General features: G+C 39.7%; 1 protein-coding gene across 1 annotated transcript; it reads right to left on the bottom strand.

The window, feature by feature from the left end:
- Positions 1-516: 516 nt before the first annotated feature.
- Positions 517-11,750, bottom strand: LOC119727825 (lutropin-choriogonadotropic hormone receptor-like). Its single transcript, XM_038199894.1, has 5 exons — positions 10,545-11,750; positions 4,608-4,667; positions 4,156-4,236; positions 2,083-2,130; positions 517-1,035 (listed from the first exon to the last, which is right to left on the bottom strand). Exons 1-5 carry the CDS (start codon positions 11,697-11,699, stop codon positions 517-519), a joined length of 1,863 nt encoding a protein of 620 aa, XP_038055822.1. The 5' UTR covers positions 11,700-11,750.
- Between the last annotated feature and the right edge of the window lie 2,245 nt (positions 11,751-13,995).

The following is a 13,995-nucleotide window of genomic DNA, read 5'->3' as shown; positions in this document are numbered from 1 at the left end:
ACCGGATGATCATATTACCTACTGTGAACTTGTACCATGTTACGAAGATAAATTTTGTGATGTCATTATGATGCATCAGGTATCAAATTACAAGTAATTTCAGGGTACAATTAATTTTGACATCACCAGAAGAACGCCCTCTGGCAGAACATCAAAGAGTTGATCATTTTGAAATTTTAAAACACTGAATAAAAATTATACCAAATTGCCCCGATACATGTACATGTTTTCTGTGAGCAACCACAAATGAATTTGCATGGTTTCATGATCATAACGTCATCAGTCCCGAAGTTACTGTAGGTAGCACAAATAATGACATCTTAATGTTGACCTTTTGCTTCCAAATTCTGTGACGTCATCAAATCGGAACTGGTGTGTTACTACATACGCCTTTAATTTCCATGCAATATTTTTACTTAATGATAAACAGGTAGGCGCTCCTTTAATTAAATCAGTATTCCTTCCCTTTTTTGACTGATGACGTCAAACGTTTTTAGTTTTAAAGACTACTCCTATTCAGGCGCCTGCAGCCTTCGTCAATGGCTTTAAGCATTCACGATGCCAGTAATTGTCAAATCTTTGTCCTGCAATAGTAGTCTTGCTCTTCAGGATATCTTTGATTGCTCTAATCCTCACATGATCTAGTTGCCGCTTCCCCTTGACACCCCTACAATTTGATTCTCTCATCTCTGTCTTCGAAAATAATAATCGGACTAAGGAGAGGGCAAAGTTGGCCTCTGATGATGAATTGTCCTTTATGTCCGATATTATATCCGAAGACAGAGACTTGAGGTCCATTGTAGGGGATGAAGGGGCAGTGGTGCGATGTCCTGCGATGGGTCGAGTTGGTGACCTTGATGGGGGATCTAGGGATGCCGAAGATGTTGGTGGCTGAAAGCCGCAATATCTGATGCACTCCTTAATTTCCCGGACATCACTTGCCATTCGGCGCATCATCAGGAGATCCCTTAATGGGACTGCTACCATTTGATTGGTGTTGATGGGGGAACTGCTTTTGAGTGAAGACCAAGGATCCTGTATTATAAAAACTAAAATTGTTGTAATTGTCATTATTATTATGATTACTCACACCAAAGATATTTTTCACTGGGCTAACGTTTCTAGACATGCAGTACATACATGTCTATGTGTACATGTGTTCTACATGCTTAGCAAATGCACCACATGTACACTGTACATGTATTTACAATTTGCTTAACCGCACGTACTAAAGTATACCTGTAAACAATGACATTTGTATAATTGGACCAACCTTTAAGGAAAACGGCATAAGATTTGGCACACATGTATAATTCACCTACCAAGTGCCTTTAATTATTCAGTGTGTATCAAAATGGAATGCCAGACGTAGAATGTGTAACCAACATAGATAAATATAGGTATGGTTTCAAACATACGCTTTGCACTTTATAATGAGACATCAAACATCCAAATCTGATAATTAATCTCCACTGTGCTTTTACGTGCACAAACTGCTCTACCAATGTCACAGAGGCACTACACTTTATAAAACAATTTCTTGAATAACAAACACTTTTGCTCTATCAGGCTGAGTTTGCATTAGCGAGAGTGCACTTAAAAAAAATTCTAAATATCATTCCTATACACAGTACTTACACGTGTGGGGCTTGGTCTGTGCATCTCCACTTCATCGAACGGTGTGATATATGACAAAAAACTCACATCCGGGAAATATGGTATCTGTTGTTAAAAGTAATATAGCCAAATTCAATCACAATTTAAATGTTTACAAATATCTTTGTTAACATCAAGGGCTTCTTCATCATGGTAGGAACACGAAATACTCTCAAACCCCAATAAGAAGAGCACTGTTAATACAACATCCTGCTTATAACAAGCAAACTTTTAGGTCCCAAGTCTTTGTTTACTTTTTTCCCATTACTGTTACTACAATGTATCTGTTATAACAAGGTAATTTGTAAAATCCCAAGGACCTTGTTTGACTGTACATTGTATCATACATTGAATCATGCCACTCCGTGTTTTCATTGCATTAATGGCATTTCAAAGTACAACTAATGAATTAGCATTGCTACATACCCGGACTGGGCTATTGCCGTTAGTCTCTGCTGGAGGGTCTGGTCTCTGCTGAAAAAAAGAAAAGAAAATTATGTCAAGGCAAAAATGATTTCACGTCTACATTTTAGCCTCAAATTTGAAATCATTCTCTCAGTATATCACGTATCTGCTCTTTTTATGAAAGAACAAACCAAAATGCTGCTTCCTAATTGTTTCAGCAGGATATGGAAATTATCAAAAAAATGGAATATTGTTGAGAAAAAAATTTGTCACTTTGAGCTTTAAAATGTGGAACAGTACTTGTAAAGTGTTGAATATTTATTTGTGAGAAAATCTCAATATTTAAAAATAAACATCCCAAACGCCACAGATCGTTCGATGCATGAAAAAGCACAACTGATATTGTTTCTTAATTCATGTACAGTCGAACCCTGATAAGAAGAAGCACTTTTGAGCATTGTTCCTGTACACAAATGTCTCCCTATAATTTTTGTTGATATCAACTAAGCCTAATAGGAACTCCAGGAAAATATTCTTTTTAACCCTCCGACGCAGAAAGCCCATTTACTAACACGCTTACAGTAAGGGGTCCCTCCGGGGACCCAGACATTTAGCGCCTTGGTTTGAGGCTACACAACGCTGTATCTATATGTATACAATCTCGACATGTCTGTAGACTATAAATAAAGAGGTCATTGACAGGAAACAGATGTTGTATACATAGTCTGTGGTCAAGTCGTGCACTTGGCTACCCGCAAGTGACTTTGTTTTGTGCACGTGTTTCAGAGTTGTAATGACTCGAGTCAATGACTCGACTCGAGTCCGACTCGAGTCACATTTTTTGGCGACTCGACTCGACTCGAGTCCCGACGGGTAAATGACTCGACTCGACTCGAGTCACTGCGAGCAAATGACTCGACTCGACTCGAGTCCCTCATCAGAATGACTCGACTCGACTCGAGGAAGGCTAATAAGACTCGAGTCCCAAAATAAAAGCAAAACTTACTTGCGAAAAATATTTGCAATGACTTACGCTGCGCCGTTCGCGTTGCCAGTTTTTGTTCACGTCACGTTAATGTTCGCGAATAATGTACGTTTATATACAGCGGCAGTCTGTTTCCTTCCTCCATAATGAAACAACAAACATACACCGTGTCGCGGACTCCCACCTTGTGGTTCTATAGCATGTAATGCTAAACCCGGAACCAGACTTAAAACGCATTTCTCAATCCGTGGTTTCATCATTGGTTTCGGGCGATTTTGAATTTCTTGGTGGAACGCTGGCTAAATACATGTCCCGATTTCACACACAAAAATGAATACGGACGGGCCCACCTTTAAATAATCAGAAACAGTTTTGTATAATGCAATTAGGTTTTAACGTTGTCAGCGATCAGCGAACAACAAAATCTAGACCCGAAGCCAAACCAGTTATAAGACCGAAGTTTCACATCTTCTTATCTGTGACGTGAGCTAGCAATGGAAACTGTTGGTTGGGTACCATACAGCATACTTTATGTCTTTGGATTTCCGTAATAGACTGGTGCCTTGTATTCTTTCTCTCTTGTGTTTGTTGCTTTTTATTGTAATTAAGTGTTCAAATATTAACTCAATTGACTCGAGCTAAATACTTGACTCGACTCGACTCGACTCGACCACACTCTGTGACTCAACTCGACTCGACTCGACCTTGTTGACCTAATGACTCGACTCGACTCGAGTCACTTCTTTAAAATGACTCGACTCGACTCGAGTCACAAAAATCAGTGACTGGTTACAACTCTGACGTGTTTATGGGCAGCCCAGGTTGTCAGGCTCAGATATACCTGACCCGGGGTCACACACTAAAGATGACTGCCTATATCCGTAGTGGGTGCCTCTGGCTAGGATTAGATAGAAGATCAACAGAATTGGTTTGAAATTTTTTTTTTATTAAGGTAATTAACCAAATTGGGTCCCCAAAATGGCTAGTTTCTGCGTCGGAGGGTTAAAAGGAAATGCCCAATGCTTCCCCTATTTAAAAACTCGAAGAGTCAGTACAATCAGGGGTAATAAATACATGTACTGTATGCAAACGTTCTCCGATTTACTTACAAACAACTGCACCTGATCAATGGCCTCATCTTCATCCTCATCAACGCAGAAACGGGCAATCACCGTAGCTTTCTTCTTCTCCTGAAATGACAAACAAGATAAAAAACTGTTGTTTATCTGACCACTTCCCAATTCTATTTCCATAACGTTTACATCACAGTTTCGGCTTCCCCTTTTATTGCTTAACCATTTTATAAAAGATTTATTTTACATTGATTTTAGTAGAGATAGCTTGCTTGGCTAGAGCTGTGGATTTATTATTCACGAACATTAGAAACCACAGAGTAAATGCATATCACAGTTTATACATGTACAACTGTACATTTTAAACTTTAGTAAGTGTGGACACTAGCAAAGTATCTTAGAGTTTTAAAGTTATTTCTGCGGGATATACCCTCATGTACAGTACTCCAAAAACAAACATACATGTACTTGAATGATAAAAAACAAACCTTGGTTGGTTTCTTCTTAGGTTGCGTCGTTGGTTTCTTCTTAGATTGCGTCGTTGGTTTCTATAAAAAAAAGGGAATGAGCAACCCACTTATTACAAGGTAGTGCTTTCATTTGGGTTTAAGCAAGCACATGTACATGTATTCACTCTTATACAGAAATGGCCATCAAACACATTAAAATCAAGCCAAGTTACATATTTTGCATTGGACATTTGTAACTGCTTTGCAACGCTCTTTCAAAAAAAAATATTTTAATACAAATATTAACAACTTTAATTCACAAGTTTTTTTTGTAGTGGGATAAAATAACACCTCACCTTTGTTTTGGATTGCACAGCACTTTTGTTATTTGACTTCTTCGAGGTTTTCGCCTTGTGTTGAACTTGGCCCTTGGGCTGGAAAAAACAGTATTCATTATTATTGGCAATGTATGCGAAACGGGGCAACTCGTACCCGAGTCGACTCGTACCCGAGACAACTCGTACCAGTCAAGTCGTACCCACCAGTACCACCTTGTACATGTATGATGTAGTAGTAATGTTAGAAGATTAGGTTTTCCAATACCTTGAGGAGATTTCTAGAAATTGACGTTAAGGTCAGCTTTACCAGTAACCCGAATTGTCGTTTCAGCATGGATGGCGGCGATTTGTTTCACTGACATGCAGTGTAGCAGTGTAGAATTTAGATTTTCTTCCGTTACTATAATTTAACATTCCAATCAATAATAAGCATTTTTTTTTAAATGTAACGTTTAAAAGGCCATGTTTTTTGAGGGTGCATGAATTTCACTGCTCCGTTATGGCCTCCAAGTACGTAATAGGATTAACTTTGTTGAGCAACGGCGACGCTTAGGCCTTCGCAACCACACGGATGCACGTTCCGATTCATCTCTTCGGGTCCATGCCCAGTGAGTCAGGCAGCTTAGTGAATGGATGTGGACATTCCGGATAAAAGCGCCAAATTGTCCATACATGCTCCTCAATGCCTTAGCTTTCAATTTTTGATAGGAACCAACTTATCCAATAACATTATGGCGGCCATCTTGGATCTAAAGATGGCGGCCATTAAAAACCTATATCTACCAATATCTCATCTTCAGAGCCACTTAGGATCAATGTTTTGGTGTCTAAACATACATTTTCAGGGTCAAGGAATACATGTGTACCATTTTGGATAGTTTCAAATGGTTAGATTGTCCAAATACAGTATTGTGGCCATCTTGTATTTAAAACATGGCCGCCATTTAAAACCTAAATCTCCGAATGCGTGTATTGCATCTGTAAACCACTAAGTATCTTAATCTTGGTGTCTAAACATATATTTTCAGGGTCATGGAACGCAACTTAACAATTTGGATTAGTACTACATGTATTTAGGATCGTGTCAAATGGTCAGTTTGTCCAGATAGGCTACTTAATACGGCGGCCATATGGTTTGCCGTAAAAGAACCAACACTGGCCCGATTCAGGACACGCTTACACAGGCATAGAAGTGGCGTACTTTCTTTGTTCTCGTGTACTAAAATTTTGCAATGTCACACACTAATTTCAAAATGCTCTTATTTTAACCAGAATTAATTTCCTGGGCTGAAATTCGGATTTAATATCCCTTTTCTAAAAACTCTTCCATTTGCGACGGATCAACCCACCTTGGAAACTCCTATATAGTTTTTGAGTAAAATCCATATATCTTTTTCGTGAAAAACTTGTGGGGTACCAAAACGGTATCCCGCAAGTCGGTGGGCATTCCTTGTGGGGTACCTCCCAATGTTCCGGTACCCCATAAGGCAGTGTTTATACGTTCAGGATTACATGTAAATGTCTCCTGATGGGCACAAAAGCCTCCAGGTACTGAGACAGTGCATTCCTGATTCCCTCCCAGCTCTCTCTCTCTCTCTCTCTCTTTGTTACCGTTGAGGGGGTACTTGAGTACACCGTCCATGTACATAATGCTCTGTTCAAGAGGCCAATCAGCAGCTTTGGGCCCTCTCGCAAATTCTTGGGGCAAAATTCAGTGGTACATTTTTGTCATTGGAATGTACCAACATTTTTATCATCAAAGTGAACAAAATGTTATCCCATTTAAATTTTCATGTCAGATGCTGCTAATTGCCCTTTCGTCAAATTCATGACTCATCAGTTGAACTTGCATTGAACTTAGGAACTTATTGAACTTAGGAGGAAAAATGCTGAGAATTTTAAGTAGAATTGAAATGAAAAATGGAAGCTCATTGAAGTTCTTAAACATAACCAACTAGTCAAGTCATCATGAGCACTCACAGAACCAAATGATTTATCCTCATTTAGCCTCAGGTACTTTCCTGAAGATACGTCCTACAAAAAGTAGGAGAAGCTTATCCAGAAGACTGAAGATGATCAGTTGAAGAAGGCTGTATTTACATCGAAACGGTGCCTTGCTTGTCTAAAAGACAAGCCAAAACTTCTAGTCGGCAAGACTGTGGAACACAAACTGCGCAAAACTTCATTGAGTTTACCGAAATATTATCCCGAAACTGTCTTGGGAATAGACAAAATGTATGCAGTAACGTACACCATTTGAATATCATCTCTTTTGAGTTGTGTGGTTCTGAGAAGAACCAGTTGTTAACTCGATATTTCGAGAGGTCGTGTTTGGAGGTCAAGACGCAGTCTTGTTTTACATAATTAATCACCGATCCTTCACGCATGTCATAGATGACAGATGCTTGCTGTGCAATAGCTTTAGCACTTTATTTATGATTTTTGGACCCAATGTACTAGAATCATAACATTAGTAAGCAGCGGACGGGGTGGGGGTGGGGGCGTTAGGGGTGGGGTGGGGTGGGGTGGGGGAGATTGGGGGTAAGGTTTCCACACCCACACCCCTTATATATGATGCCACTGGGTCTGCATTGTGGTCCACTTTGAACAGCGCTCCATGCCCAGAACCTGTCCAGTATCCTAGCGTCCAGTTGTCCAGGTGAAACCCGCAAGCCCACCCCTCCCCCTCTTCAAACAAATTGGTCTGAGATGCCCCGCCCCTCACCCATCACTTATTCAATTTTCTCCCCTTAGGATTGAGAGCGGTTCAAATCATATTTACTGCCAGTTATTGGAGAATTCAAATATCATTTTTTCTTTTTCTATTATGTTATTGTTATATTATGAAGACAGTTTTGATCTATCGGCTACATCATTTTCCAATCATTCATTCTCCATTCATTTGTTAATTCTATTTAATAACCTCATCGTGTTGTGTCGTCGATTTCATTTGGGGTGAAAGCTTCCATTGTATTTCATGCGATATAGTCCTCATTTCCTTCATCTAAACGAGCTGAGACAGACATGTGAAGGCACACTTCATTTATGAATCTTACAATTTTTTTTTACATTTTACATACAGCGTTTATTTTTAGAGCCACAATTTATGTACATCAGCCTGACCTAGTAAATAAACGTGTTCCTTAATCAGCCAAGTTTGTTTTCGAATGTTTTCTCATCATTGGTATTGATTATGCTCTCACAGTAAAAAAAAAAAAAAGAAGGAATAAAAGCTACTACGGTACCAAATGTTTAAACGCATCTTTAACGGTAGTGTTCAACATTGCAAACCTCAAACAAGAAAACTACCAAAATTATTTTGAAATACCTTCCTTGACTGAAGTGAATAATAGTCTCAAGCATCCTGTGCAATCATGGCACCTTGTGTGCTGTCATTTGCAAGAAAAGTGGAATTTTCATATCAATTTTCAAAGATGGTCAGCCGACCATCGTTGTGAAAACTGACCCCTTTTCAAATACTGCCCCCAATTAACCAAATTTAGGTAGTCCACATTTTGTTTGCAATCGGATACACATCCGTTAACGGATGAAAGCCAGCTAGTCTGGTTCCCTGACCTGACAGTTTCCCGATAAATTGCTCCGTTTCGCCTGAAGTAAGGTCAGGAAACCAGACTAAACAAGAACAGCATTTTTTTACAGCATCTGTGAACAGAAAACTTTAAATAGGTCAGTGTAAAAATATTTGCTATAAAATATTAACCCCTAAATTCATCAATTTCTGAAAAGTACATCACAAGTAAATGTTATAAATTAGGCCTTTCTTGAACCATGCAATCACCTGCGGTCTTTTCCTTTTCCACTTTAATGCTCAAATGAGTCGATACTAAATAATGTCTCAATCAATATAGAATACTGTAAAGTTAACATTCTCAATTTTCAGTACTTTTAAGCCACGGTACATTAACAAATTATTAATATCGACTTCTCAACAATAGCATTTTATACAGCAAAAGACTTACGTAAATATGACACTGATTCTACAATAACTAATCGACATGAAATAATAACATGCGACCTGTACTTCAAAATCCAATAATCATGCAAAATTTAGAATGAAAAAAATTCTCACAAACAATTCTCACAAAAGTTTAAAATTATGAATCTACTGTGGGTTTTTTTAGTATGTGAATATTCTTTTATTTTGCCGTATGCAAATATTTATATAATTATGCAAATAACTAATCGTAGAATGTACATTTACAGTGTTACAGTTGAATCAGCATTTCAACTTGTCTGATGCTTCGGTTTAGTGTTGCATCAATCCTCTGTATTAATTTATTTGTTGATTTAGTATCCGATAGCAAGTCAATGAGCTTTCTTTATGTACTGCATTTCTTTTTAAATTTATGGGCTACATTTTGGATTCATAGTCCTTAAAACTGTACAGTGTCGGCCCAAAGTGTAAGTACAGAAGCAGCGCCCTCAGTTGTTAGGACACACCATGGCCTTCTTAAAATTGTGACAAGTAACGTTATTATCATACGTTAATTAAGAGTAAAAAGAATATTCAAAAAATGATTCAGCGTAAAATTCATCGCATGGCTCCTTTAGTAAATGTCTGCCATTTGTAAAAATTGAAGGTTTTTTCAAACATATACATCATCGAGAGATATACAACGGCGGTGTTGATGGGTAGTCCCTACGACTATTTTGCAGAGCGCCCTCATTGAATGTTTCCTGAAGACACCTTTGAACGCCCCCTCGCTGTATTAGGCAAAAAAAAAAAAAAACATGTTTAGCGTCCTGCCTCTTTGACAAAAAGGAAGGAGGAGGCCCTTTTTTTTTTTTTTTTTTTTTTTTCAAAATGGCCGCCCGACACATTTTTCAAGACAACGCGGCCGGGCTATTTTTCAAGACGGTTACCAGCTTTTTTCAAATGGCCGCCACTTGGACTCATTGACTATTTCCACAGCTTTAATCACGGTATAAAAGTCTAAAAATACGATTTCTTTCGTCAGAGATCGTTAAAATTTATCAATTTTTGTCTTTTAAAAAAAAAAAAAAAAAAAAAAAAAGGAGGCGGCTTCTAAAAAGGAAGCGGGCGGGGACGCTAAACATGTTTTTTTTTTTACTTCGCCTTATAACCAAAAATTGAAGCACAATCCTCAAAAACTCAACAAACACGACCAACAATCACGCGTGTAGCACAGAATGCGAAGACTGTAACATGTGAACAACACACGTCGTGATAACATTTGTAAGGCTTTGGTGCAAATCAATCGGAAAAATCATTGTATAATTATCGTCTTTAATAAGTTATTCGTCTTTAATTTGTTATTCACAGCGTGTGAATGAGCAGTTTGCTTTATCCTCAGTCAATGAACGAAATGGAAATGTTACACAATTTAGTCTGTGGATTGAAAAATATGCCGGTCTGGTCAGTACTGATACGAGAGTAAGTTAAGTTTTCGCCTTGGCCTTCGCACAGCTACTAGGAATCACTTTGAAATTTAAACACCTGTATTATTATGTTGTGAGCCGAACCACTGCATTGTGTACATTTGCATGTACGAATCCAGTGTTGGCTCAAGGGGGAGAAGTATAGCTGTCAAGGAGGGGGCGAAGCAGGCATGAGCTACCTATTTGCCGGGGGGGGATATAGACTATCCGCCACTGCCTTTGTGTTTGTTGCACTTTGTTCTAATTTTGGTTTGTTTGATTCCTTTTTCTGCGGTTTGGCCTTCGGTTTAGTCGCGCAACAAACTGTGAAGAAAGTGTAAAGGAAAGGATTGAGGGACGAGTTGATTGGAAGAACCAGAACCACGACCCATGCATACACCTCGGTGGATAGAGTGACTGTTCCCGTCTGAGACAGAATCCCCATGATGATTATTGGCATCCAACAGCAGAAATCCGTCATCACGATCAGCGCCATCTTGATCGCCATTCTGACTTCACGCTCCCTGTGGGCATTCACTCGGACGGCACTGGCCGTCCGCTTGACACTGACGAAGATGGCGACGTAGCAACACAGGACAAGAAGAAAAGAAACCAGATTGACGCCAAGGAAGAGAATGATTGACAGGATCCAAGATGGTTTCTCACCTGTGGCGTGGACAATTTTATCGACGAATTGTTTCACCACACTCCCCTCCGTGATTTCTAGGAAATCTTTGTTCACACCAGATGTCTTTGTGGTAAGAGGAAGGCCGATACAAACATCCGAAAGTCCATATATATCAGAATCAGACCCAAATGAAAGGGTCGGTACGATACTCAGACAAAGTGCCAGAAACCATAAGACAACAATGATGACTGTCGTTGATTTTCCCCCAAGAGAGAAGTTTTTCAACGGAAACACAATGCCAAGGAAGCAGTCCACGCTGATGAGTGTCACAAAAAACACCGAAGCCTCGCTGGACAGAATGGACAAGACTCCAGCAAGTTTACACATTATGCTGGAGCGCCACTCAGGGGCCACAAGAAAGTAGTCCTCGCCAAATGTAAGATCTGCAACAGCTATGATTAGCATGTACACACCCATCATGACGTCTGCGAGCGCCAGATTTCCAACCATAAGTGAGAGCGTCTTTTTACCCCCTCCGACCCCTTTCTGTGTAAGCCTCCAAATCAAGACGGACAAATTACCAATGAGGGCGCTTATTCCCAATACCCACAACACCGCTCGTAGTATGTTATTTGGCATAAGGCTGTCGCACAGAATCAAATCTGATTGAGGCTTTGTAGTGTGACAATTGTGCTCGGTAGAAAAGTGATGCAACTTGGATAAGGCACAGCAGAGACGGTAGTCATCAACGAATCTGAAAATCATAATGAATGTGTATTGAACATTAGGTGCAGTGCATTAACACATTTCTTGATAGAACTGCTGATGTATTTGATGCCAAGGGCGGCGGAACCGGGGGGGGGGGGAGGACAGGGGGCACTTTTCCCCCAGATTTACCCAAGTGCCCCTTTTGCTGACATCAATGTGCCCCTTCGAGCATAAATGTGGCCCCTCGAGATGAAAACAAAACTGGCCACAAAATGTGGGATAATTTTTTTTCAGTAACCATTTCCCAAAATGGTATAGAGAGTTCTGATATGAACAAGGAGTATGAAAACCAAGCCCCAAAACCCTTACAATGCGCCCTGAAAATGGGCACATCATGCGTAGTTTGCATAATGGCCGGTTTTGAAGAGCGCCCCCTATTTCGGAAGATAGTACCAGCCCCCCCCCCCCACACACACACACACACACCCACACCCACACACCTACACTTGTTTCACATGACTAGTGTGGACTTTCCATTGCTTTCGTGTAGTTAAGAAAAACCAGTGAAAAAACTCATTTTTCTCAAACTGTGAAAACTCTTTCAACCCAATTTTTTTTCTATGATTCCCTTTAGTGTTTCTCTTCATTCTGCTACAGATAAACCTAACCCAAAAATGCCTCTAAACCTGTTTTCCAGAAATGGGGAAACACTGTGTGGACGTGGGGTAAGTCCACACAACGTCGGTGCTACCTACATTATGTGGACGTCTTTTGTTCGGAAGTCCACACTGCGTATGTAAGACAAACTCACCCAGACACACGCAGACCCACGTGTGTAAATGCCGGCAATCGTGGACGCCCCATTGTCCCTAATCCTCTTTCTTTTGTTTGTACTCTAACTTTTTAGCGACAGCTCTCATTGGTTTTGTACACGATTTGAGATCGTGGACGTTCGGTCAATCGTGGACATATTGTTTGCGCCCCAATTCTTTTGTCCTACGTCCACGATTGCCGGTGTTTACATACTTACATCCACACCCTCACGTTTGTTTAATGTGTAAATCGAGGATTTTCCTATTTTTCCTCTTCCCTTTTCCTTTGTTTATACTCTAATTTGTTTGCAACAGCTCTCATTGGTTTTGTACACGTTTTCTTAGCGAGGTCGTCCTCGATTTGGTTCCTGTCCTCAATTCGATGATGTTGCACGTGTGTGTGCTCGATTTACACCATAAACACGCACACACACAGGCATGTTTGTTTTACATACCTAGTGTGGAGTGGACATTCCTTTGTTTTCGTGTAGTTAAGAAAAACCAGTGAAAAAAACTCATTTTACTCAAACTGTGAAACCTCTTTCAACCCAAATTGTTTTCTATGATTCCCTTTAGTGTTTCTCTTCAAAATTGCCACAAATAAAACGTAACTCAAAAATGCCTCCCAACCTGTTTTCCAGAGAGGGAAAACCTTGTGTGGACGTGGGCAAGTCCACACAACGTCGCTGCTACCTGGTTTATGTGGACATCTTTTGTTCGGAAGTCCACACAGTGAATGCAATGCTTGTACAAACACACACAGTATTTGATTCACGGAGGCAAAGTGTCCGGTCAAAAAACGTGTCAACATTTCAGCACGGATGTGCCAAACAATTTAAATGCTGGATACGCTGCTGCACCGATGGAAGATGCCTTTTTGCTGAGCAAGTGCCCCTTTTTGGTGATGTTTGAAAACCGTTTCGCCGCCGCTGTTTGATGCTCTCGTGAATCGGTACGAATTGGGTACCGAAAAACATCACTTTCCCAAGCACTATCTGTGCATGATAAAACTATTACAATCGATTTTACTTTAAGAGCAACTAAATGACTTACGCGTGTTGCAAGGCTGGTAACCCATCAGAGGCGACTTTATCAAGCTTAGTCAACGTGCCTGATATATTAAGCAGGCGACTGAAAAAGATCAGACGTTAAATATTGTCTTTACATTTTGCCAATATAGGCCTTGGCCTTCTCGAAACCCATATATTCTAAGCAACTGGCATACTATTTTCTTTCATGTTAACTGTCTTTCAAACATGTTCATGTGTTCAACCATTGATCCGCAGGCTCGTTATAAACAAATAGTAAAGTTGGCCAATTTATATTTAATAGCCTAAAATTTACCTTACAACTAGTGTTTGGACTCGATAGGAAACATCGACATTGTTTTTATAAGGTTGCAGATATAAGTTTTGGGAAATCTTATTGGACATCTTTTATCAGTTTTCTGGAATTGCCATCACTTATATTATTTTTGTATGATAGCAATACATTGTAAAAATCCTCATTCATGGGAATTGCAAAGTTTAAATGGCTTAATG

This window comes from Patiria miniata, unplaced genomic scaffold (genome assembly GCF_015706575.1).
Source record: "Patiria miniata isolate m_02_andy unplaced genomic scaffold, ASM1570657v1 HiC_scaffold_20, whole genome shotgun sequence".
NCBI classification, from domain to species: domain Eukaryota; kingdom Metazoa; phylum Echinodermata; class Asteroidea; order Valvatida; family Asterinidae; genus Patiria; species Patiria miniata.
This window is presented reverse-complemented; position numbering and strand designations above follow the sequence as displayed.

Coding starts and splice junctions, on each gene's coding strand:
- LOC119727825 (XM_038199894.1), bottom strand. CDS start 11,699: ATGATTTTCAGATTCGTTGATGACTACCGTCTCTGCTGTGCCTTATCC. Junction 4,237..4,607: donor CTAAGAAGAAACCAACCAAG/GTTTGTTTTTTA, acceptor TTGTCATTTCAG/GAGAAGAAGAAAGCTACGGT. Junction 2,131..4,155: donor TTGATCAGGTGCAGTTGTTT/GTAAGTAAATCG, acceptor TCTTTTTTTCAG/CAGAGACCAGACCCTCCAGC.